This window comes from Aquarana catesbeiana, linkage group LG11 (genome assembly GCF_042186555.1).
Source record: "Aquarana catesbeiana isolate 2022-GZ linkage group LG11, ASM4218655v1, whole genome shotgun sequence".
NCBI classification, from domain to species: Eukaryota; Metazoa; Chordata; class Amphibia; order Anura; family Ranidae; genus Aquarana; species Aquarana catesbeiana.
Window position 1 is genome coordinate 53373080 of NC_133334.1, and position 23903 is coordinate 53396982.

At 43.4% G+C, this 23903-nt stretch overlaps 1 protein-coding gene across 1 annotated transcript in view; it reads right to left on the minus strand.

Annotated features, from left to right (window-relative positions):
* The window catches only part of RAPSN (receptor associated protein of the synapse), a 73397-nt gene that overhangs the window by 32526 nt on the left and 16968 nt on the right, over positions 1-23903 (minus strand). The window contains exon 2 of the mRNA XM_073604403.1: positions 9620-9958. Coding sequence (XP_073460504.1) covers positions 9620-9958 — 339 coding nt within the window. The remainder of the gene's footprint in view (positions 1-9619; positions 9959-23903) is intronic.

The window sequence follows — 23903 nt, forward strand, 5'->3', positions numbered from 1 at the left end:
ATGGCTACATAACTCCACCTCAACGCGTTTTACTATCAGCGTCTTCAGGAAACTTGGTGGTCTTAATAAATTCTGGATTTTCATGGACACTTATTGTTTATCGTTTTTGATTTTTAAGGTCCCTATTTTTGATAAATAGGATTAGTCTGTTTAATATTGTTTAAATGTACACAATTACTGGTGATATACACTGAAACTTAGCGCCCATATACACTTTTATAGTAATAAATGGGGAGCTGTTAAAATAAAAAAAAAGCCAGGAGGAAAGTCCAATTATATGACCTGTCAAAGCCACATGATTCACTTCCAGTTACAAAGTTCTCTCTTCTGTATAAGTTACAGATGTTTATGAATGGACGGACAGAGGTATGTAGCAGCCCTGCAGAGTTTAACAAAGATCTGACAGCACTCTCCACTATCTTATAAAATGACCCCCCATTGGTGATTAATCATGGATAATTTTAGTAGCCAGATCTATCTACTAAAAATTGCCTAGTTACCTCTGGCCCAAAAATTACAATTTTTTCTTAGGCCCCACAAAATACATGTTCTACACAACACAATATACTCACTTCTCACTTACACTTGTGAATACATTGTTGCACATTTTTTGAAGTGTCGACATGCACTGCACTGAACAGGCTTGCTTCCAATAGGCCCTCAAGACCAAAAAAAAAAAAACACACCTTTTTGTCCAACACACTGCAGGGCACCCCTGAGGGTCAGGATTGTTTGTATTGTGGGTAGATATATATATATATATATATATATATATATGTATATATATATGTATATATATATATAGAGAGAGAGAGAGAGAGAGAGAGAGAGAGAGAGAGACAGAGACAGAGAGACAGAGAGAGACAGAGAGAGATATCTCTATATATATAGATAGATATATATATCTATCTACATATATCTATATATATAGATAGATATATATATATCTATATATATATAGATATATCTATATATCTATATATATATATATAAAGAGAGAGAGAGATATGTAATTGTGTATCAAAAAATGAAGCCGTGCATGTATCCCATGTTGTTTTAACACACATTATTGAGCATGAGTGTGGATGCAGCCTGAAGCATCAACACCTAACAAGACTGGTATTTCAACTTTGGATTCCAGCTGGCAATCATGGAAAACATTATAGTGCTTTAAAGAGAACCTGTACTTTTCCTATACGTGGCAAATGAACAGGTTCACATTACAGGGGTAGCGTTAAAGGACAAGTTCACAAATTAAAGGAAAATCCCCCCAGCCTTTCTCCCTAGCCCTCCAATATAGTAAACTCTGCCAAACCCCCAGCAGGTCTGTACTTATCTCTTCTGATGGCTGTGGCCTCCTCCAAAGTTGTCTACATTTGGCCCCTGATGACGTCAGTTGTGACGAAACGGCCGTAGGGTCACAACATTGCACGCACCGCGCATGCGCGATTTTAAAATAAACGGCGGTAGTGTCGTTTTTTATCCTGTTCGGTTTTATTTTATTTCTTTTGGTTTTTAATGCTATATACCGAAAGTTACCAATAAAGGAAACCCAAGTTATCTGCACCAGTGGAGCATTTCTCTTTGTTTCTTTTTCTGGCATTACAAACCACATCTTCTTGCACCGGATCCGTGGAAATTTCAAGTTTGCCCTATGAGAGGATAGGATCTGAGAGAGCATCTATAGCGGTTGTCGGCTGGTTCGCGATCTGGCAAGGAGCCCTAACGCATCGGTCTGTCGGTGTCCCCTGGAGTACTCCTGTGGTGGCTCCCCTATATCTGCTAAGCTTGTTTGACCCCCCTGAATAAGGGCGGTCACAGGCTTTCTGGTAAGCCTTTTTTTCATCTATTCGGTGGTGGGCAACAGTGAATATTGAAGATGTATCCCTGAAATCTACATCACATTATATACACAGTGGACTTTTATGTGTTGTCACAAGTTTTATTTACAGGAGTTTTTTTCTTCACTTATTTTAATTCATATGTCTACGTTCTAAAATATTTACAATATATATATATATATTTTGATATATTGACTTTGAATCACTTTTTCACCATTTAAATAATTGGTTTATCAAACTTCACTATTTACTTCACATGTCCAGCGCTGCACTCTTTATATTTTAATATATATATATATATATATATATATGTATATATATATATATATATAGAGAGAGAGAGAGAGAGAGAGAGAGAGAGAGAGAGAGAGACAGAGACAGAGAGACAGAGAGAGACAGAGAGAGATATCTCTATATATATAGATAGATATATATATCTATCTACATATATCTATATATATAGATAGATATATATCTATCTATATATATATAGATATATCTATATATCTATATATATATATATAAAGAGAGAGAGAGATATGTAATTGTGTATCAAAAAATGAAGCCGTGCATGTATCCCATGTTGTTTTAACACACATTATTGAGCATGAGTGTGGATGCAGCCTGAAGCATCAACACCTAACAAGACTGGTATTTCAACTTTGGATTCCAGCTGGCAATCATGGAAAACATTATAGTGCTTTAAAGAGAACCTGTACTTTTCCTATACGTGGCAAATGAACAGGTTCACATTACAGGGGTAGCGTTAAAGGACAAGTTCACAAATTAAAGGAAAATCCCCCCAGCCTTTCTCCCTAGCCCTCCAATATAGTAAACTCTGCCAAACCCCCAGCAGGTCTGTACTTATCTCTTCTGATGGCTGTGGCCTCCTCCAAAGTTGTCTACATTTGGGCCAGTAAAAATCTAGTACCGAGAGACCGAGACTACCTTGTTGTCTCCTAACCTTACTTAAACAACTTGGAAGGCATACCCTCCCAGATGTTCTTAGATATTATCAAACTACACACTTAGGGCATCTAATCAACTGGTGACATCGCTAACCTAAAATTTGGCAAAAGCTTGAACAAACCTTATTCTCTGTTCTGATGCACAAGGCCCCATAGTGCTACTTGCATTTACCCTCCATGATTAGATCACACCCAACAGTCGACCCAACTTTACGACCGTACATTTTCTACCTCAGACCTGTCCCCAAAAAACTCACTGCTGTATCCTTTCTTTCTTCGGGAACTTGCACCTTCCTCTGGATCTGGCAGATGGCCCATTTCACACATTGTTAAATGCTTAGTGCTTTCAGATATCGCACTTTACCAATACAGCACGCTGGCTGTCACTGGGTGACTTAATGAATACCTCTGGTCCTTGTGGCCTTGCTCTCTTAAAGGCACTACAAATTACAACATTTGTTGGAATCTCTCCCCCACTCCCCTCCCCCATTCCTCCCCCAGACCTCTGACTCGAATTTGATTTGAAAAGTTATGTACCGATACAGGGGCTGTCAGACACGTCCTGTCCCTGACTTATCCAATTGTAACTTCTCCTCCCAATATACAGTGCCTTGAAAAAGTATTTATACCCCTTGAAATTTTACATATTTTGTTCTGTTACAACCAAAAACATAAATGCATTTTATGTGATAGACCAACACAAAGTGGCACATAATTGTGAAGTGGAAGGAAAAGGATCAAATGTTTTTCAAAATTATTTACAAATAAATATGTGAAAAGTGTGGTGTGCATTTGTATTCAGCCCCCCTGAGTCAATACTTTGTAGAACCACCTTTGGCTGCAATTACAGCTGCAAGTCTTTTTGGGGATGTCTCTACCAGCTTTGAAAATTTAGAGAGTGACATTTTTGCCCATTCTTCTTTGTAAAATAGCTCAAGTTCTGCCAGATTGGATGGAGAGCGTCTGTGAACAGCAATTTTGAAGTCTTGCCACAGATTCATTCTCAATTGGATTTAGGTCTGGACTTTGATTGGGCTATTCTAACACATGAATATGTTTTTATCTAAACCATTCCATTGTAGCTCTGGCTGTGTGTTTAGGGTCGTTGTCCTGCTGGAAGGCGAACCCCCAGCCAAGTCTCATGTCTTATGCAGACAGGTTCTCTTTTAAGATTGTCCTGTATTTGGCTCCATCCACCTTCCCAACAACTCTAACCAGCTTCTCTGTAACTGCTGAAGAAAAGCATCCCCACAACATGATGCTACCACCACCATGTTTCACGGTGGGTATGGTGTGTTCAGGGTGATGCACAGTGTTAGTTTTCCACCACACAAAGTGTTTTGCTTTTAGGCCAAAAAAATTAAATTTTGGTCTCATCTGACCAGAGCACCTTCTTCCACGTTTGCCGTGTCCCCCACATGGCTTCTTTCGCAAACTGCGAACGGGACTTCTTATGGCTTTCTTTCAACAATGGCTTCAACAATAGATCTCTTATTGCCACTCTTCCATAAAGGCCAGATTTGTGGAGTGCACAACTAATAGTTGTCCTGTGGACAGATTCTCCCACCTGACCTGTGGATCTCTGGAGCTCCACCAGAGTTACCATGGGCCTCTTGGCTGCTTCTCTGATTAATGCTCTCCTTACCAGGCCTGTCAGTTTAGGTTGACGACCATGTCTTGGTAGGTTTGCAGTTGCGCCATTCTCTTTCCATTTTTGGATGATGGATTGAACAGTGCTCCATGAGATGTTCAAAGCTTGGGATATTTGTTTTATAACTTAACCCTGCTTTAAACTTCTCCACAACTTTATCCCTGACCTGTCTGGTGTGTTCCTTGGCCTTCATGATGCCGTTTGTTCACTAAGGTTCTCTAACAAACCTCTGAGGGCTTCACAGAACAGCTGTATTTATACTGAGATTAAATTACACACAGGTGGACTATATTTACTAATTAGGTGACTTCTGAAGGCAATTGGTTCCACTAGATTTTAGTTAGGAGTATCAGAGTAAAAGGGGGCTGAATAAAAATGCATGCCACACTTTTCAAATATTTATTTGTAAATAATTTGGAAAACCATTCATCATTTTTCTTCCACTTCACAATTATGTGCCACTTTGTGTTGGTCTATCACATAAAATCCCCAAAAAATACATTTACGTTTTTTTGTTGTAACATGATAAAATGTGGAAAATGTCAAGGGGTATGAATACTTTTTCAAGGCACTGTATAAAAAACACCTTATCTTCAGAAATGGGAGACAGATCTACACAGATCCTTTCACACAGAACACAAGCCAAACATCTCCCTTAAATCATCAACCTGCAAAAGACTGCAAGAAACTAACTATCCTAGGTGGTAAAGCCTGTCTTGTCCTTTGTTTGCATCTTAAAGTATTAACTTTATTCAGACTAAATAAAAAAAAAAATGTACAAAAAAAAAAAAAGTCTAGTGCTGGGCTGTTAATATCCCAAAGGCTTGAATGGGACCTACCCGTACAGCAGAAGCAATGTCCCATTCAAGTCTAAAGGGCGATCGATTTTTACTGCAGATAGCACATGAGGCCGCAGCCATCAGAGGAGGTAACTATGAACCTGTGGTGGGAGGACACAGTTTACTGTACTGAGGGGGCTTGGGAGGGAGCCTAGACAGATTTTAATGTATTGAAATGCGGAGGAAATGCAAGGAAGGCAAGTATGGTATATACTGCCTACAGTACCTTCTGTAATGTGATCCAGTTATCAATCTTAATATGAACAAAATACAAAATCTCTTTAAAGTAACCTTTTCAGCATGACCATGATTGATGTCATTGCCCCAGAACAATAATAGATCCTGGGACCTACGCTTTTCAAAAGGTATATGTAACAGGCAGCTCAGAGGCGTTATGTTGCCTCGTAACCACCTGTCAAACACGACAGGTTGTATAATTCTCACCACGCTGCAACCATGGGGATCTGTAACGACATGGTCGCTTGCTATGTTAATTTGCAGCTGGGTATAACAATGTGGCTCAACTATTTTTACTTCTAGTCTAAGTTAGGCCTTAGAGTAACTGTAAAACTATAGCTGAATAATATTTAGTTGGGTAAAGCATCGTGTATCTAAAATCAGGGCTTTTTTTCAGGGGGAACTTGGTGGAACTCAGTTCCACCACCTCTGGCTCAGACCCTTTGGTGCCTGCTCACCACAATCACTTGTAAACACAGAAGTCTGGTTTCTGTATTTATAAGTGACAGCTCTGCACTCAATCCTGGTACTTAATGCCCCTTTAAGACCCTCCTACTGTCTTCGGGAAATTTGACTGAACACACCCACTATTTGATGTGATTTGGAGGGTGTGTGTAGGGGGAGGGGTTTTGTGGGGCCGTGGTTAAGTTCCAGCACCTATTGTTTGAGAAAAAATGCCCTGTCTAAAATATATTAGCTTTAAATAAAATATTGTTTTCACCTTTTTCATTCTTTGTTGTTAAAGCCTCTTTGCACCCACTCCCTGTCCACATGCACTCCAACAATGATTGCATTGCAGTTCTCAAAGCGTGATTCCTGATGGTGACAACAGTGGACCATGCCTGAGTAATGTGTACTGAAGGGGCCACTATAGTCTCCACTGGAAGTCCATGTGACAAGGTAACAATGTAGGATCACACATGACTGACAGGGACAGAGCATTGTCATCCTTTAACATGAAGTGCCTGAACATGGCCCTTATAGCACAATCACCAGGGATTATTTAAACAAAAGCTTTAGCAGTGTCTGAATGAAAAAATGAAGGAGAGTAACCATCAAAAACTCCTTTCATGTTCTTAGGGCAGACTATAGCAGCGTTTCTCAATCAGGGTTCTATGGAACCCACAACTTCCTCCTGGGGTTCCTTCAGCAATAGTGAATTGGCAATTTTTCATTAAATACCACCAATTTGCTACACTAAGTGTTATGCCGCGTACACACGGTTGGAATGTCCGACAACAAATGTTCGTTGGGAGCTTGTTGTCGGAAATTCCGATCGTGTGTAGGCTCCATCAGACATTTTTTGTCGGAATTTCCGACAACAAAAATTTGAGAGCTGGTTCTCAAATTTTCTGACAACAAAATCCATTGTCATAAATTCCGGTCGTGTGTACACAATTCCGACGCACAAAATTCCACGTATGCTCGGAATCAAGCAGAATAGCCGCACTGGCCATTGAACTTCATTTTTCTCGGCTTGTCGTACGTGTTGTAAGTCACCGCGTTCTTGACGTTCGGCATTTCCGACAACATTTGTGCGACCGTGTGTATGCAAGACAAGCTTGAGCCAACATCCGTTGGAAAAAAATTCCAGGATTTCGTTGTCGGAATGTCTGATCGTGTGTACGCAGCATTAGAGTACATCACAGTTTTTAATGTCCGCCTTTCATTTTCATCTCAAGATATAAACAAAGATAATTTTGTAAGGGGTTGGTAACAAAACTTTGCTCTGGGTGTCAAATATGCTAGGTAAGCCACATTACTTAGGGCGGAGCTTTTGTGTGCTGATGTCACACTGCCACATTGAATGTACGTGGCAACCAAACTTGTGAGTGCAGACAGATTTTACTCTTTTTACTGTGATTTACTGGATTATTACTTTAATAAATTACTACACTATGAGAAGTCTGTCTGGCTCTGGTTTGTGAGCTCTTCTTTCATGTATCTGCGGCATCTGGTTCCCTGCCGTGGATTGTGGAATCAGTCAGTGGGTTGTTGCCTTAAAGAGACTGGTACCTGTTGAAAATTGAGGCCTGCCTTGGTTATAAGAAAAAGCACTTGCAGAGTGTTGGTGAAGGTTGTGTACACCGTGGGAGTCAGGGAATTACTCATTTATCCTAGCAGCCGTGGTGGAAATTCTACATACACTTTTTTATAAACTGATGTATTTTTTAAACATTGAGGCTGCTTTCACACTGAGGTGCTATAGCGCTGAAAATAGGGCCTGTAAAGCGCCTCTCCTCTCACTCCAGTGTGATAGCCTGAGGGCTTTCACACTGGAGCGGTGCGCTGGCAGGACGCTAAAAAAAGAGAAACGAGGCTTCGGGCAGCCGCATCACTGGACCTTGGGGAAGGTGAAATTCTGTTAATTAAAAGTCAGCAGCTACACTTTTTGTAGTTGCCGACTTTTAATAAACTTAACAACGACTGAAACTCTGCTTTAAAGTGGTTGTAACCCCTCACATATACCCAGTGAAGTGAACAGCCTCAGATGATACACAGAGATGAAACAAATCCTCAGAGGGTTTACTTGATTATCTGCAGCCCTCTCTTCCCTACACCCCTTCAAAAGGGCAGAATCCTGTTAAAATTCTTCTCCATCTGTTAGTATCACAGAGGAGGGGGCGGAGAGGCTGCAGTTACAGTGTGTGAGAGCTGATTGGAAGAAAGGAACACACACCACTTCACACAGCAGAAGAACTGTGTTCTGAATTGACAAGCTGCGTGCTAAACTCTCCTCCCCGACACAAATTTTTTCTAATGTGCCGAGAAAACTTCTCAGAAGTGTCCCATGCTGATAACAGAGGAACGAAGCACCAGAGAGAAACGACACTTAGAGCTTTGGAGAGAGATAAGTGAACATTACAGATATGTGTGCTTTGCTAAGATTTGATGACTGAGGTTTACAACCACTTTAAGCAGGTGTTCCCAGAGAACCTGTAAATTCTTTCAAGAGCTCCTCAGGAGTAACAATAGGGTTACCACCTTTTCTTCAAGCCAAACCCCGAACACTTTAGTGGCACACAGCAATTTTTTAACAAGAGTTCCCTTTTACATCTGAACTTGCAGAGTTCCCTTTCACTATAAGGGAGGACTCTGCAGACTCTGATGTAAGGGAGAACTCTGGGGACTCTAACATAAGGGATGCTCTGGGAACCCTGATCTAAGGGGGGGAACACTGAGAACTCTGATGTACTGAGAGGACTCTGATGTAAGGGGGAACACTGTGGCCTCTGGTGTAAAGGGGAACGCTGATGTAAGGGTTGCTCTGAGAACCCTGATTTACCTTAGTGTACTCAGAGGCAGGAGAGAGAAGGGGGAGACTTCAGTCACAGACAGGGATGGATGGTGAGCTCACTCACCCCTTGGCAATCATCACCTCTCATCCATAGGTATCTGAGGCTGCTGGACTTCAATTTTCTGACCACAACTTCCCTTTTCTGGGGCAGAGCGCCGGGGATTGGAGTGTGGGCAGACACCGAGGGGTAGAGAGGGAGGAGAGGTGCAGATCGAGCCCTCTCTCCCGTCTGTGTGTATGTTTGGGGGGGGGGTTGCTAGTGTTGGCTTTGGGCAGTGTGAAAGAGAGGATAAAAGAAACTCTCAACTTAGACAACTGCAGCCAGCAACCCTGCTGGGAAGCCATAGTCCGGTCTGAATAACGTGTCCGGGTTTCAGCCAGTCTGAAACCCGGACGCAGATTCCAAACCCGAACTGTCTGGGTGAATCCCGGACAGGTGGCAACCCTAGGTAACAAGGTTGAGAAAGGCTGGACTTGGAAACAAATGGAGGAGCAGAAAGGCTGCTACTGGCAACATAGACACTTACCTTTCAGACACATGCAGGCGCTGTTCCGTTAGGTACTGCAAAGAGCAAGGGTTCAGTAACCAACAGAAACCACAGTTGGAGCTGACAACAGTAAGTAAAATCTGATAGGTTATATGGATTACTGCACCACGCAGGTTTTCATTGTATTTGACACTTTCATTTTGAATGAGCCAAATGAAGACAATTGTTGCTGGTTACATTCAAAGTACATCTGCCCCATCCTCCATAAATTGTTTTAAAATAAATGTCATGGCTCACCTTGAGCTGGGTGTAGAAGCCCCCCAGGCTGCAGCAGACTCGACACTCCAGCATCTTGTCATCATTGTTATGAGCATATCTCAGGGCCTTCTCAAAGCATTCCAAAGCCTTCTGGAACACGCTGAGGCCCAGATAGGCATTCCCCAGGCTCAGTGACACCTGTCCATTCAGGTGCAGGCTGACAGATGTCCCCTGCATGTTCAGACACGTCTTGCAGTAGGAGATTGTCTTCTGAAATTCGCACAGCTTTTCATTGCTGCGGGCTAAGTTCAAGTAGCTTTCCGTCAGGAAGTCTGGGTCCTCCAGCTCCCGAGCTGTGTCTATCTGGATCACTGCAAACTGAGGACAGAAATGAGCTGAAATATGTGGACATGCAAACACAGAGACACTAATGTTTCATTCTTTAATTTAATTTTTTTGGCAAAATGTAATTTTTTTAAATGTTATAATTCCATACCACACAACTATCACTATCATAACATTTGTGTTGTTGACAGAGTATTTTAGCATAATTTTTCTTCTAATTTACACACAATAAGTATTTACATACCATCCCTCACTACGCACATCACGTGATTTCCAGGAGGCTGAGTGAGTAGGTGGAACGCAATCAGAGTGCACGCTGTCCACCTACAGCTCGGTTGCCTATGCTTTATACCGGCAAGTGCAGCCCCTATGGGACTAGGCATTACGCTGCATGAACTGCATTTTTTGTCTGTTTGTTTTTTTACATTTTTTCAAATAATCTTTTAATAAACGGAAGTTTTGGAAATACTGCACTATGGGAGCCAATTTCTCCTTTTTATGAGGATTATGAAAATTACCGTATTTATCGGCGTATAACACGCGCCGGTGTATAACACGCACCCCAAGTTTAGGAGGGAATTTTAAGGAAAAAAACTTTTAGGAGGGAAGTTTAAGGAAAAAAACTTACATTTAAATGCCCATCAATGCAGCCTCATCAGTGTCCATCTGTAGCCTTGTCCCTCATTGCAGCCTTGTCAGTGTCCATCTGTAGCATTGTCCCCCATTGCAGCCTTGTCAGTGTCCATCTGTAGCATTGTCCCCCATTGCGGCCTTGTCAGTGTCCATCTGTAGCATTGTCCCCCATTGCAGCCTTGTCCCCCATTGCAGCCTTGTCAGTGTCCATCTGTAGCATTGTCCCCCATTGCAGCCTTGTCCCTCATTGCAGCCTTGTCAGTGTCCATCTGTAGCATTGTCCCCCACTGCAGCCTTGTCAGTGTCCATCTGTAGCATTGTCCCCCGTTGCAGCCTTGTCCCCCATTGCAGCCTTGTCAGTGTCCATCTGTAGCATTGTCCCCCATTGCAGCCTTGTCAGTGTCCATCTGTAGCATTGTCCCCCATTGCAGCCTTGTCCCCCATTGCAGCCTTGTCAGTGTCCATCTGTACCTTGTCTCTCATTGCAGCCTTGTCAATGTCCATCTGTAGCATTGTCCCCCATTGCAGCCTTGTCCCCCATTGCGGCCTTGTCAGTGTCCATCTGTAGCATTGTCCCCCATTGCAGCCTTATCAGTGTCCATCTGTAGCATTGTCCCCCATTGCAGCCTTGTCCCCCATTGCAGCCTTGTCAGTGTCCATCTGTAGCATTGTCCCCCATTGCAGCCTTGTCAGTGTCCATCTGTAGCATTGTCCCCCATTGCAGCCTTGTCCGTGTCCATCTGTACCTTGTCTCTCATTGCAGCCTTGTCAGTGTCCATCTGTAGCATTGTCCCCCATTGCAGCCTTGTCCCCCATTGCAGCCTTGTCAGTGTCCATCTGTAGCATTGTCCCCCACTGCAGCCTTGTCAGTGTCCATCTGTAGCATTGTCCCCCGTTGCAGCCTTGTCAGTGTCCATCTGTAGCATTGTCCCCCATTGCAGCCTTGTCAGTGTCCATCTGTAGCATTGTCCCCCATTGCAGCCTTGTCCCCCATTGCAGCCTTGTCAGTGTCCATCTGTACCTTGTCTCTCATTGCAGCCTTGTCAGTGTCCATCTGTAGCATTGTCCCCCATTGCAGCCTTGTCAGTGTCCATCTGTAGCATTGTCCCCCATTGCAGCCTTGTCCCCCATTGCAGCCTTGTCAGTGTCCATCTGTAGCATTGTCCCCCATTGCAGCCTTGTCAGTGTCCATCTGTACCTTGTCCCTCATTGCAGCCTTGTCAGTGTCCATCTGTAGCATTGTCCCCCATTGCAGCCTTGTCAATGTCCATCTGTAGCATTGTCCCCCATTGCAGCCTTGTCAATGTCCATCTGTAGCATTGTCCCCCATTGCAGCCTTGTCCCCCATTGCAGCCTTGTCAGTGTCCATCTGTAGCATTGTCCCCCATTGCAGCCTTGTCAGTGTCCATCTGTACCTTGTCCCTCATTGCAGCCTTGTCAGTGTCCATCTGTAGCATTGTCCCCCATTGCAGCCTTGTCAATGTCCATCTGTAGCATTGTCCCCCATTGCAGCCTTGTCAGTGTCCATCTGTAGCATTGTCCCCCATTGCAGCCTTGTCCCCCATTGCAGCCTTGTCAGTGTCCATCTGTAGCATTGTCCCCCATTGCAGCCTTGTCAGTGTCCATCTGTAGCATTGTCCCCCATTGCAGCCTTGTCCCCCATTGCAGCCTTGTCAGTGTCCATCTGTACCTTGTCCCTCATTGCAGCCTTGTCAGTGTCCATCTGCCTTGCCCTGTGTCGTTTGCAATGGCGTTTAAAAATTGTGCCACCGTTCTCCGCCGCTCTCGGCCATTTTCGGTGGCTCTCGGCCTCTCCTGGCGGCTTCCAGCCATTCTCAGCGGCTCTCGGCCATTCTCGGCGGCTTTCGGACGCACTCGGCCGAGAGCCGCTGAGAATGGCTGAAAGCAGCCGAAAGCCGCTGAGAATGGCCGAAAGCCACCGAGAGCGGCCGAGAACCGCCGAGAGCGCCCAAAAGCCGCAGAGAGCCGCCAAAAGGCTCACAATCGGCGGGGGATCGGCGTATAACACGCACCCACGATTTTCCCCTGATTTTAAGGGGAAAAAAGTGCATGTTATACGCCGATAAATACCGTACATCTATTACAACCCGGATATCCCAAGGCTGCTCGAGGAACTGCAGAGGCTGACACCAGTGGTTACCTGCCAACCTAAGGCGCTACATGCGCTTTACCCCTGTAGGGGTAGTAGGATCTGGTGAGTGGGGACCCTTGAGGGGGAGCACGCAAGTCACCTGTCAAGATTCTGTGATCACTAAAGTCACCTGCTACAATCCCTCTAAACACGAACAGTCACCTTCATTGGGATAAATGCATGTGTTCTTCATGTGTTCTTTGTATACGGTGCGATAAACTGCATCTTGGTGCAATTTTTAATTTTGGTGCGATTTTTGCATTTTTTCTGTTTTTTGGTGCAATTTTTTGCATTTTTTTTGTTTTTTTTTGCATCTTGGGTTTATATACACCTTGATTTTATGATTGGGACACTATATGTATACACTTATATGTATCTGTATATGGTGCGATAATTACATTTTGGTGCGACTTTGGTGCAATTTTTTATAACTTTTTTGTTTTTTGGTGCGATTCTTTGCATTCTTATTTGGATTTGGTTTTTGGGATCACTCACATCCTGTATTTTGGGTTTGGACACTATATGCACTGTTATAAGCAGAGGATCACAATGCTATCATGATATTCATGTTTGGCTGTTTTATGCACTGATATAAGGAGAGGATTTATTTTTATGTTACACTAATTTGTAAGCTATTACATTTTTGGTGACAACTTCTCCTGTGTAGGATTGGTGCCCACACCTAGAGGGCTTTAGTACTCACCTACTGGGATAGGTGAGGTGTGATAACTATTACACTATCACCTTTATGGTACCTGTTCTGTTATAATTCATTCCACAATAGCACTGTGTCTTTTAATAGCGACTATAAAGTGATTTGGTAGAGCACTATTTGACATATAGGTAGTGCCACTTGCCCCTTCACATATTCTTTCTTTTCTACATCCCTCATTAATGTGTATGCCAAGCCATTTTTTTTTATTTTTTATTTTTTTTACATTTTTGCACAGAGTAGGCAAGGAGGAGACCCCCTTTTAAGTTTTTACTTCTACCTAGTGTTCCCTAAGCCTAGGTTCATACTTCTGTTGGTGCAGAACTGTGTGTAAATTGCACACTTTCCTACACCCACAGCAAAAAAAATCACTTAAAGCGGTAGTAAATGGCTTCCATCTTCACCCGGTGCTCCTTCTGGGTTGGCGGGCTCTAGTTTAATTTGGACAATCTTCAATGACGTCACTCCCATGCATGCACACAGGAGCCACTGTCCGCGGCTATCAGGAACCATGAATCAGACCGAGACAGAAGTATAGTTAAATCACACTTGTTTAATAATAATAATAAGGTAAACAGAGTAAGCGTAGTCAAAACAAGCCAGAGTTCAGTAACCGGATTGGGTAGTCAGCTAAGCAAATGTCAGAGAGCCAGAGATAAACGTAGTAGTACAGCAAGCAGGATCAGGAGCCAGAAGGAACGTCAGCCGAGCAAGTCTTCAACAGGAATGCAGGAGAAAAGTCTCTGTGATGTTGACAAAGGCGAAGGCAGGGATCAAGTGAGCTGGACGACTTTAAGTAGGCAGAACTGACCAGCATGAATCAACAACAGCTGGGTAACTGTGGAGAGAAATGGGAGCTGGCAATTAGCCGACAGCTGAGCGGCCAGCTCAGGGAAGGAAGGGCTAAACCCTGACAGTACCCCCTTCTCAACGACCCCTCCCCTCGGAGGACCACTGGGCTTGAGGGGAAAACATCTATGGAAATCACGGAGGAGGACAGGGGCATGTACGTCTGAGGATGAGACCCAAGAGGGTTCCTCCGGAACGTACCCCTTCCAATGCACCAGGTACTGTATGTGCCCAGGGAACCTATGGGAGTCAACAATGGATTGTACTTCATACTCCTCATGGTTCTCAACCTGTATAGGGTGAGGACGTGGCACAGAGGTGGTAAAGCGATTGCAGACCAAAGGTTTCAATAAGGAGACATGAAACACATTTGAGATGCGCATACTAGGGGGAAAGGTCCAAGACGCAAGCCAATGAGGTAATTCTGCGAAGGATATGGAAAGGCCCAACAGAACGAGGTCCGAACTTCAAAGAAGGAACACGAAGTCCCCAACCTAGTAGGAAGGTGCAGGCAGGAGTCTGTGGTCAGCATGGAGTCGGTACCTATCGTTAGCATGTTGCAAAGCCTCCTGAACTTGTGCCCAAGTGGAACGATGACCTTGGAGATGCTCCTCTAATGCAGGAATACTGCAAACAGAACGGAACAAACGAGTCAGGCAACATGGAAGGTTGGAAGCCATAATTCGCCATAAATGGGGACAATCAGGAAGCCGAATTCAAGGCACTGTTGTGAGCAAACTCTGCCCATAGGTCTGACCAGTTGTTATGATGGTCAGAAATATAGCAGCGTAAGAATTGCTCCAAGGACTGATTGGCTTGTTCTGCGGCCCCATTAGACTGCGGGTGATATGCAGAAGAGAAAGCAAGCTGAATTCCCAACTGTGCACAAAAGGCTCGCCAGAACCGGGAGACAAACTGACTAACCCTGTCCGAGACAATCATCTTGGGTAGCCCGTGTAAGCGAAAGATCTCTCGAGCAAAAATGGAAGTAAGAAGTTAGAAGTGGGCAGTTTCTTAAGTGGAATACAATGACACATCTTTGAGAACCGGTTGACCACCTTAAGGATAACAGTGTTGTCTTGGGAGTTGGGTAACTCCACAATGAAATCCATAGACAGGTGGGTCCAGGGCCTCTCTCCATTGGGTATGGGTTGTAGGAGGCCCACTGGAAGGTGTCATGGAGTCTTACTCTGAGCACACACAGAACAGGCAGCTACGAAGGCAGTTACATCAGCCCGTAGACTAGGCCACCAGAATTGTTGGGAAATGGCCCAAACGAGTTGATTCTTCCCAAGGTGGCCAGCTGCCTTGGGAGAATGGTAAGTCTGGAGCACGGCAGTATGGAGACTCTCTGGGACAAAGCAGCGGTTACAAGGTTTCTCAGAAGGAGCATGGACCTGAGCAGCAAGATTTTTGTCACCCAAAGGGGAAGTAAGACTGGTGCGAACCGTAGCCAGAATACGATCAGGAGGAATCACAGGAACCGGAACCGACTTGAAAGTGGAGGAAAATTGTCGTGACGAGGCGTCAGCCCTTACATTTTTAGTACCGGGTAAGAATGAGATAATGTAATTAAAACTCGACAAGAAAAAAATCTCGCCCTTCTGGGAGAGAGGCGCTTAGCCTCAGACAAGAATGTGAGATTCTTATGGTCAGTAAGAATGAGATACAGCACAGTGGTACCTTCAAGGAGATGTCTCCATTCTTTCAGGGCTAAAATGATCGCCATCAGCTCTCTGTCACCAATCTCATAATTGCACTCTGCAGGTGACAATTTCTTGTAAAAGTAGCCACATGGATGCATAGCTCTCTCAGAGTTAGGACGTTGAGACAGAAGGGTGCCAACTCCAGTCTCAGAAGCATCAACTTCTAGGATAAAAGGCAACGTAGGATGAGGATGTGCCAACACAGGAGCAAAAAAAACAAAGGCAGCCTTGAGACTCTCAAAGGCCTTAATGGACTCCAGAGACCAACTCTGTGGGTTACCGTCCTTTCTGGTCATATCAGTCAGGGGCATGACCAGAGACGAGAAGTTACGAATAAACTTCCGATAATAGGTGGCAAAGCCCAGGAAATGCTGCAGAAGACGTAAACCCACGGGTCGGGGCCACTGTAGGACTGCCGAAAGTTATTCTGGGTCCATCAAAAAACCAGAAGTGGAAATGATATAGCCCAGGAATTTTACCTGTATACGATGGAACTCGCACTTCTCCAGTTTACAATAGAAATTGTTTTCTCTTAGTTTCTGAAGCACACGACAGACATCTGTGTGGTGGCTCTCCAGGGACTTGGAAAATATGAGGATATCATCGAGATAAACCACCACACATAACTGCAACAAATCTCAGAGGACATCATTAATAAAATTCCTGGAAAACTGCCGGGGCGTTACAAAGGCCAAAAGGCATTACGAGGTACTCATAATGGCCTGTTCTGGTATTAAACGCAGTTTTCCACTCGTCGCCCTCCTTAATCCGTACGAGATTGTATGCCCCTCTCAAATCAAGCTTTGTGAAAACCGTTGCTCCCTTGAGGCGGTCAAATAACTCTGTAACCAATGGAATCGGGTAGGCATTCTTAATCGTGAAACTATTGAGACCCCTATAATCAATAGAAGGTCTCAGTTCACCGCTCTTCTTCTTCACAAAGAAGGAACTAGCACCAGCAGGAGACGAGGATTTACAGATGAAACCTCAAGAAAGTGTGTCTGCAACATATTCCTCCATGGCCTTATCCTCCAAGACCGACAAAGGGTAAACCCGGCCACGAGGGGGTATGGCACCAGGTTGAAGGTCAATTGCACAATCATAAGGACGGTGTGGAGGCAAACTACCGGCTTGACCTTTGCCAAAGACATCGCTAAAATCGCGGTACTCTTCCGGCAGGGAGGACAGTGAAGAGGTGCACAGGACCTTGGCTACCTTCTGGAAGCATGTCTCACTGCATTATGGTGACCAGGAGAGAACCTCAGCATGGAGCCAATCAAAAGAGGGGTGGTGCCTCTGTAACCAAGGATAACCAATATCCAGCGTAAACCTAGGTAAGGAAATATCTTGGAATTGGATTATCTCATGGTGAAGAGCCCCTACAGCTATGAACAATGGAACCGTCTCTTGAGTCACATGGGCAAGCTGTAGAAGTCTCCCGTCAAGAGCCTCAATGGCAAGTGGAGTGTCACGCTGCTGCAGCGGAATCGAGTGCTGCTATACAAAGGCAGCATCAATGAACAGGCCTGCAGCTCCAGAGTAGATTAGAGCCTGTATCTCGATGCACGACTCTGCCCAAGAAAGGGTGACCGAAACCAGGGGCTTATCCTTTTGGATAACTGGGGACGAAACAACGCCACCTAAGGTCTGTCAATGACAGGACCTCAAGGTTTGAGAGTACCCTGGACGGGTAGGACGAGACTTCAAAAAGTGACCTGCCTGGCCACAATAAAGGCACAATCTCTACCTCCTCCTAAAGGCTCTCTCATCCGCAGAGAGACATGTGAAGCCCAAGTGCATGGGTTCATCTTCATTGATCAACTCGGTACCAGGAAGCATGGGAGGTGAGGGAGGCACGGGTGGGACTGCAAAGCTCGGAGGCAAACGTACAGGAGGCTTCCGCAAACGCTCCTTAAAAGAGAGTCTTTCTCTGAGTCTGGAGTCAATGAGGATGGCAAACGTGATCAACCTCTCCATCTCAGTGGATATATCTCGGGGTGCTATCTAATCCTTAATGGAATCCGAGAGACCATGAGAAAAAGCAGCCACGGGGGCCTCATTGTCCCAAGCAACCTCTGCTGCCAGAGTATGGAATTCAATGGCGTAGTCGGCAACATTTCTGGTACTCTGTTTGATGGACATGAGGCACTTGGCAGCAGAAGCGGAGCGTGTGCGAATGTCAAATACCCTTTTAAAGGAGGCCACAAAGTCAGGGTAACTCAAGACAACAGGTTTTTGTGTCTCCCATAGAGGGTTTGCCCAGACCAAGACTCTCTCAGAAAGCAAAGATATCACGAAACCTACTTTGATTCTGTCCATGGGAAATGCCTGGGGCAGCATCTCAAAGTAAATCTCAACCTGGTTGAGAAACCCTCTACATTGAACTGGATCGCCCCCAAATCGCTGGGGAAGCAGAGCGGAACCAGACATGCCTCTTATAGAGGTAATACTCGAGGCGGGTGCCTGCACAGAGACTGGCGCAGCAGCAGGGACAACCTGCAACTCAGGTTGAACCGGAGCAGCCACAGTGGAAGTTTCCAGATGAGCCGTGCGACTTAGGAGCGTTTGTAACGCTATGGCAAACTGATCTATGCGGTGATCTTGCTCATCCAATCTGGAAAAAATATTACCAACAAGTGGATTGACTGTATCTTCTGAATTCATGGCCTTTGCCTACTATCAGGAACCATGAATCAGACCAAAACAGAAGTATAGTTAAATCACACTTTAATAATAATAATAATAATAATAAGGTAAACAGAGTAAGCGTAGTCAAAACAAGCCAGACTTCACTAACCGGATCGGGTAGTCAGCCAAGCAAATGTCAGAGAGCCAGAGATAAACATAGTAGTACAGCAAGCAAGATCAGGAGCCAGAAGGAACATCAGCCGAGCAAGTCTTCAACAGGAACGCAGGAAAAAAAGTCTCTTTGATGTTGACAAAGGCGAAGGCAGAGATCAAGTGAGCTGGACGGACTTTAAGAAGGCAGGACTGACGAGCAGAATCAACAACAGCTGGGTAACTGTGGAGAGAAATGGGAGCTGGCAAATAGCCGAGCAGCCAGCTCAGAGATGGAAGGGCTGAGCCCAGCCCTGACAGCGACACAGGACTCTGAAGGAATGGGCATGAGTATGCCGCTCCTTCATAGCGCATGTGTCGGTGACGTCACTCGCAGCTTCGCAAGTAAATATCTCCTACACAGTGCACGTTTAAGAGATATTTACTGTACCTATAAGTAAGCCATATTATAGGCTTACCTATAGGTAAAAATCAAAAGAGAGTTTACTTCCAGTTTAATGGCAACAATTCTTAATGCCACTCCCACGCACTGGAAACCGCACCACGTTTTCCTAGTCTGAAAACCGCATTTGACTATGTGTTTTTTTTCAGCGGCTGCAATTTTGGAAAAAGTCCAGACACCTAGACTAAGACATATTTCCCTTCATATACTGTCAGTTACAACAGTTTCACCAGGCAGGAAGTGAGAGTAAATCTACAACTAGGACACAGAAGTAAATAAAAAAAATATATATTTTTATTTCATTTTTTTGGTGTGGGAACACATAACAGCTGCAACAATCATTTATATTATTAATTTCATTTTAGTTCACAATGTATATTGTAACATGGGAGACTCTGGTACAGTAGAACACAGAAAGCAACAAAACACTGAAAAGAGTTCCAGCCTTTCCTTACTTTATTGAAGTAAAAAAAAAAAAAAACATTTTTATTTCTGACTGTGTTCCTAGTGACAGTAAAGCTGGCCAATAGATTTTTATATGAACGTTCGTAGGGACATTTGTATGAAAATTTGTATGAATATTCTCATCAGTATATTTCATGATTTGAGAAATATTCAAACACACTGCAACATTTTGTTTGCTTTTAACATTTGATTTTGGGACAAACAATTAGAAAATCGAACATTTTTAAAATGAAAAATTTCAAAGAAAAAATTCTAGTAAGGCCAGCAATACTGAGTGTAAAAGTTTCTATCTGTGTATACCCTCCCCCCCTCCCTCCCTCCCTTTGACTATGTGTGGAGACCCCCTGGGGGTGTTTTTTTTTTAAACTTTCCTGGCATTACCCTGAGCCATGCGATGTGATTGGCGACAGGAACTTTGGTATGTATCTTTTCACTTTTTTTTTTTACATTGAAAAGACTTCAATAGAAAACTAAAAAAAAGAAATCTCTGCATGGCCAGCTTAAAGCAAAAATAAACAGTATCTGAGCATCAATAACTGAAAACGCTATTTATATCAATATTCAAAGCAAACTCATCCATCCATGTCTCCATGCTTGATTTTGTTGACCATTTTGAAAAACACCCCACTAAGCATTTTCTAGCTGCTGAGTAAGGGCAGTGGATTCATGTAGTATTTACTTCCTGGAATATGTCTGCCTTTAGCTCGAGCATGCAGGGGGTGTCATAGCTCCCAACTGTCTCTGATTTGGAACAGTGTCCCTCTTTCCTCCTCATTTTGGTCTGATCCATATACAGTAGTTGTATATAAAATGCACTGTTTATCTTTCAAAAAGTGTTTCCCAGTGCTAAACCTTTTATCCAATTTCTAAATTGCTGCATTTGAAGATTTCAAAAGCCAATATAAGGGAATAGTAGTGGCAAAAAAACTTGTGGGTTTAACTAATAATTTATTTGATAGAATTCTCCTTTCAAGGGTGCGACGGGAGGGCCTGTGGAACTCAGAATCCCTTGGAAAGTAGGGGATGCTCTTGTTTCAGCTCCCCATACACCTCTTATGTCTAAGTCACCCTGTGCTATCCCGGCACAGGTTGAGTGAGAAAATATATCTTGGACTACTTAAAATGGGACAGTAATATTTGTCCACAATATCTCCCAGGATGTATGTAGAGACTATTATTGGTTTGTTTGATTCTGAACTCAACATGTTAATTGAGTAAGCTGATCACATTGGCCTCCAGGACTGGCTAGGAGACGAACAGTCTACTCCTACTATAGTTTGTTGATGACTAGGCTGAGGAGGGGGGAGATCATTGTTTGTATTGTTAATTGTAATTAGCTCCTGCTATTGTGTTTATACTACTGTGTGAAGCTCGGTGACCACAAGTCTGTGTCCTACAGGTCATGTCTCTGAGTCATCTACAAAAACCATTTGACACAGGCCGAAACAATACAACAAAAAAGAGAATATAGTTCTCCCAGGAGGACCACTTCTAGGACATGGTGATGGATTGAAAAAGTTTTATTAAATTGAAAAAAAACACACAACAAATTCATGAAAATAAACAATACAAAACAACCAAAAACTGCAACATATGGAGCCCATCCCCAACCAATAGTTTTAATTCTGGAAAAGTTTGCCCAGAGTTGGACTTAAAAGCAGACATATACTCAAATATTAAAGTGTCACTAAACACACATTATAAAACAAATATCAATAAATTATGCTGTTCATAATCAGTCGCTATGAGATTAGTTTTCTGTATTCTGCAAAAAAAGGTTGATCCTGCTGTTCTCCATCTCTCCCTTCTGTCCATGTCCTCAATTCAGTTAGGGATTTTGCAGCTGTTGAAGCACCTCTGCACATGCTCAGTTTTCAGTGAGTTTCTATGCTGAGCATTTCTTTCCCATCACATCTGGGCAGCCCATGTGACTATAGAGTCACACATGTGGGCATATACACAATGATAAATGATAGCCCCGCTAAACACAACGGGGACAGGATATTACATGTAGATTGATGAAGGCTTCACCTCCCTCTTATTTTAAGACACAGGATGGAGGGGTGTGACACAGCCGGTGACTGGAAGAAATCCGCCCACACCATGTTAATTTCACAATAAAATAAAGATTTAATTTCAGATAAACAGTGGGGAAAATTATTATTTGATTCCCTGCAGATTTTATAAATCTGCCCACTTACAAAGAAATGAAGGGTCCATAATTTTTATCATAGGTGTATTTTAAATGATAGAGACAGACTATCAACCAAAACCCCCCCCCCCCCCAAAAAAAAAACACATAAAAAAAATGCTATAAATTAAGTTGCAGAACAGTGACTAAAATAAGTATTGGATCCCCAAACAAAATATGATTTAGTACTTGATGAAGAAACCCTTGTTGGCAAGCACAGAGGCAAGACGTTTCTTGTAGTTGGTGACCAGGTTTGCACACATCTCAGGAGGGATTTCTTTATAGATCTTCTCTAAATCCTTAAGGTTTCTTGGCTGTCTCTTGGCAACTCGAAGTTTCAGTTCCCGCCATAATTTTTCTATGGGATTAAGGTCCGGAGACTGACCAGGCCACTCCATGACCTTAATGTGCTTCTTCTTGAGCCACTCCTTTGTTGCCTTGGCCGTATGTTTTGGGTCATTGTCATGCTGGAAGACCCATCCACAACCCATCTTCAGTGTTCTGGCTGAGGGAAGAAGGTTCTCATCCAGGATTTTACAATACATGGCCCCATCCATTGGCCCTCCAATGCGGCAAAGTCGGACTGTACCTTTAGCAGAGAAACAGCCCCAAAGAATCATGTTTCCACCTCCATGCTTGACTGTAGGGATGGTGTTCTTAGGGTCATAGTCAGCATTTTTCTTGCTCCAAACACAGCATGTCGAATTAATGCCAAAGAACTCAATTCTGGTGTCATCTGACTACAGCACTTTCTCCCAATCCTTCTCTGAATCATTTAGATGTTCATTGGCATGACTGTACATGTGCCTTCTTGAGGAGGGGGACTCGTGTTTGGAGAAAGAAAAATGCTGACTATGACCCTAAGAACACCTTCCCTACAGTCAAGCATGGGGGTGGAAACATTATGCTTTGGAGCAGTTTCTCTGCTAAAGGTACAGGCCGACTTTGCCGCATTGAGGGACCAATGGACTGGGCCATGTATTGTAAAATCTTGGATGAGAACGTTCTTCCCTCCAGCCAGAACACTGAAGATGGGTCATGGATAGGTCTTTCAGCATGACAATGACCCAAAACATACGGCCAAGGCAACAAAGGAGTGGCTCAAGAAGAAGCACATCATGAAGTGACCTAGCCAGTCTCCAGACCTTAATCCTATAGAAAATTTATGGAGGGAGCTGAAACTTTGAGTTGCCAAGTGACAGCCAAGAAACCTTAAGGATTTAGAAAACATTTTTAAAGAGTGGCCCAAAATCCCTCCTGAGATGTGTTCAAACCTGGTCACTAACTACAAGAAATGTCTTACCTCTGTGCTTGCCAACAAGGGTTTCTCCACCAAGTACTAAGTCATGTTCTGTTTGGGAAACAAATACTTATTTTACTCACTTTACTGCAATTTAATTTATAACATTGGTATCATGTGTTTTTTCTGGATTTTTGATTGATATTCTGTCTCTGTCATATAAAATACACCTATGACCAAAATTATAGACCCTTCATTTCTTTGTAAGTGGGCAAATGTACAAAATCTGCAGGGGATCAAATAATTCATTTCCCCACTGTATATTTGTTGGACAATGTATTACTATTATTTATTTGTTTTTTCCTCTGTATTCCAGAGGCTTGTTTTTTATTCTGAACATGTGACTAGCAGCATAGGACTAGAAGCTCCTCCTGCTTATGTTTCCTGGGCTGGGAAAGAGCTGGGTCATGTGACAGCTGCAAATTAATTAGGAAAGAAGGTACTTAGAGTTTTTATTATTAAAATAATTACAGTGCCATCATCCACATAGAAGCCTCACATAAATAGCAGGGACCATGTAAATTAACAGTGTGTGTTTAGTATCACTTTATCATGATATTATGTTAATTGTTTTGCTGGAATTAATAAAAGCATAATAGAGGGGCTCAAATACCTTTCCTGGAGAAAAGCCTAGGCATTTAGTCTAAAAAAAGGATTGGAGTTCAGAATGGCTGACAATCACAGGAGAGATCAGGTCACCAAAGGCTTTAGCTTTTTGTCAATTGCATA